The sequence below is a fragment of the Dendroctonus ponderosae genome, unplaced genomic scaffold, assembly GCF_020466585.1.
Source record: "Dendroctonus ponderosae isolate FM_Combo_2020 unplaced genomic scaffold, Dpon_F_20191213v2 Dpon_F_20191213_10, whole genome shotgun sequence".
In the NCBI taxonomy this organism is placed as follows: domain Eukaryota; kingdom Metazoa; phylum Arthropoda; class Insecta; order Coleoptera; family Curculionidae; genus Dendroctonus; species Dendroctonus ponderosae.
The window spans coordinates 1,519,383-1,520,441 of record NW_026017111.1 but is presented as its reverse complement, the minus strand read 5'-3'; the positions used below and the strand labels follow the sequence as shown (position 1 = coordinate 1,520,441).

The 1,059-nt window shown below is 51.0% G+C and overlaps 1 protein-coding gene across 2 annotated transcripts in view; it reads right to left on the bottom strand.

Annotated features, from left to right (window-relative positions):
* LOC109540670 (tyrosine-protein kinase hopscotch-like) overlaps nucleotides 1-1,059 on the bottom strand; it is an 18,669-nt gene that overhangs the window by 5,437 nt on the left and 12,173 nt on the right. For both annotated transcript variants that reach the window (XM_048661909.1, XM_048661910.1), the window contains exons 8-11: nucleotides 726-941; nucleotides 544-668; nucleotides 343-490; nucleotides 44-284 (exon numbers count right to left, since the gene is read on the bottom strand). In XM_048661909.1, coding sequence (XP_048517866.1) covers nucleotides 44-284; nucleotides 343-490; nucleotides 544-668; nucleotides 726-941 — 730 coding nt within the window. The remainder of the gene's footprint in view (nucleotides 1-43; nucleotides 285-342; nucleotides 491-543; nucleotides 669-725; nucleotides 942-1,059) is intronic.

Sequence of the window (1,059 nt, the reverse complement as noted above, 5' to 3'; positions counted from 1 at the left end):
ATTCGAACAAAAAAATGCGTTGATATGAAGGTCTAAAACTCACCGCTTCCCATACTCGACACAATCGTCTCGGCTGAGACGCTCCTTGTGGGCATCGTCACCAGCTCGTACGCCCTCTCGTGACTATCATTGAACAGTTGATACGCCAACTGGTTCATATCACGACTGAGTTCTTGGGTTTTTTTGCGTAGCTGGGGATCAGGGATCCACGCCTGGATCATGAGGTTGTATACCTCCTCAGGGCAATCGATCGGTTTGCTCAATCGGTTTCCGTTTTCGTACCACTGCAACAGTACTGTTTTTCACCCAGCGCCTAGAGGGTGCTGCGATGTTGTAACTCACCTTCATCAATTCGGACGCTGCTCGGTGCGTGGGAATCGGCTCGCCCCACGCGAATATTTCGTAGAAGGTGGTGGCCAACGCCCAAATGTCCGCTTCAGGCGATCGCCGGTCCTTCGTTATGTAGCATTCCGGGGCCGTCCAATGAATACTGAAAATTACATTAGCCAATGGGGGTGAGCGTTTGAGGGTGCAGCCACTCACTCTTCATCCACATGTGGCGTATTCACACCGCCATCGGTCAACTTGACAATAAAACCCTTTTCGTTGTGCTGGTAGACCATCAGCTTTCGACAGCGCACCCTGCCATGTATCATGTTGTTTTCGTGCTGAAATCATCCCCCGGTCAGTCTCGCAAACGTCCCACAGGCCCATCTGCAACTTACCAGATGCCAAAGCGCCAATGCCAAAGCCACGCACGCCTCGATCAGATTAAACAGCTTCATGTTCGACTTGTTCGCCTTCAGGTACTCATCCAAGCGGCCGAGCTTGCAATATTCCATCAGGGGCGCGGTACTGCCCATCGAGAAACAAACGCCGAAAAAGCGCACCAGATTGGGACAATTCAGAAACGACCATTCTCCAACTCCCCGCATGTATTCCTGCAACAGTTAGTTCAGACTAGTGGGTTTTTCGGGTTTTTAGGCCGTCGTAAAATGGAATTTCTTCCTGACGTTTCGCAAGCACGAGTGGCTTGCATCTTCAGAAGTGGTTTGCTTG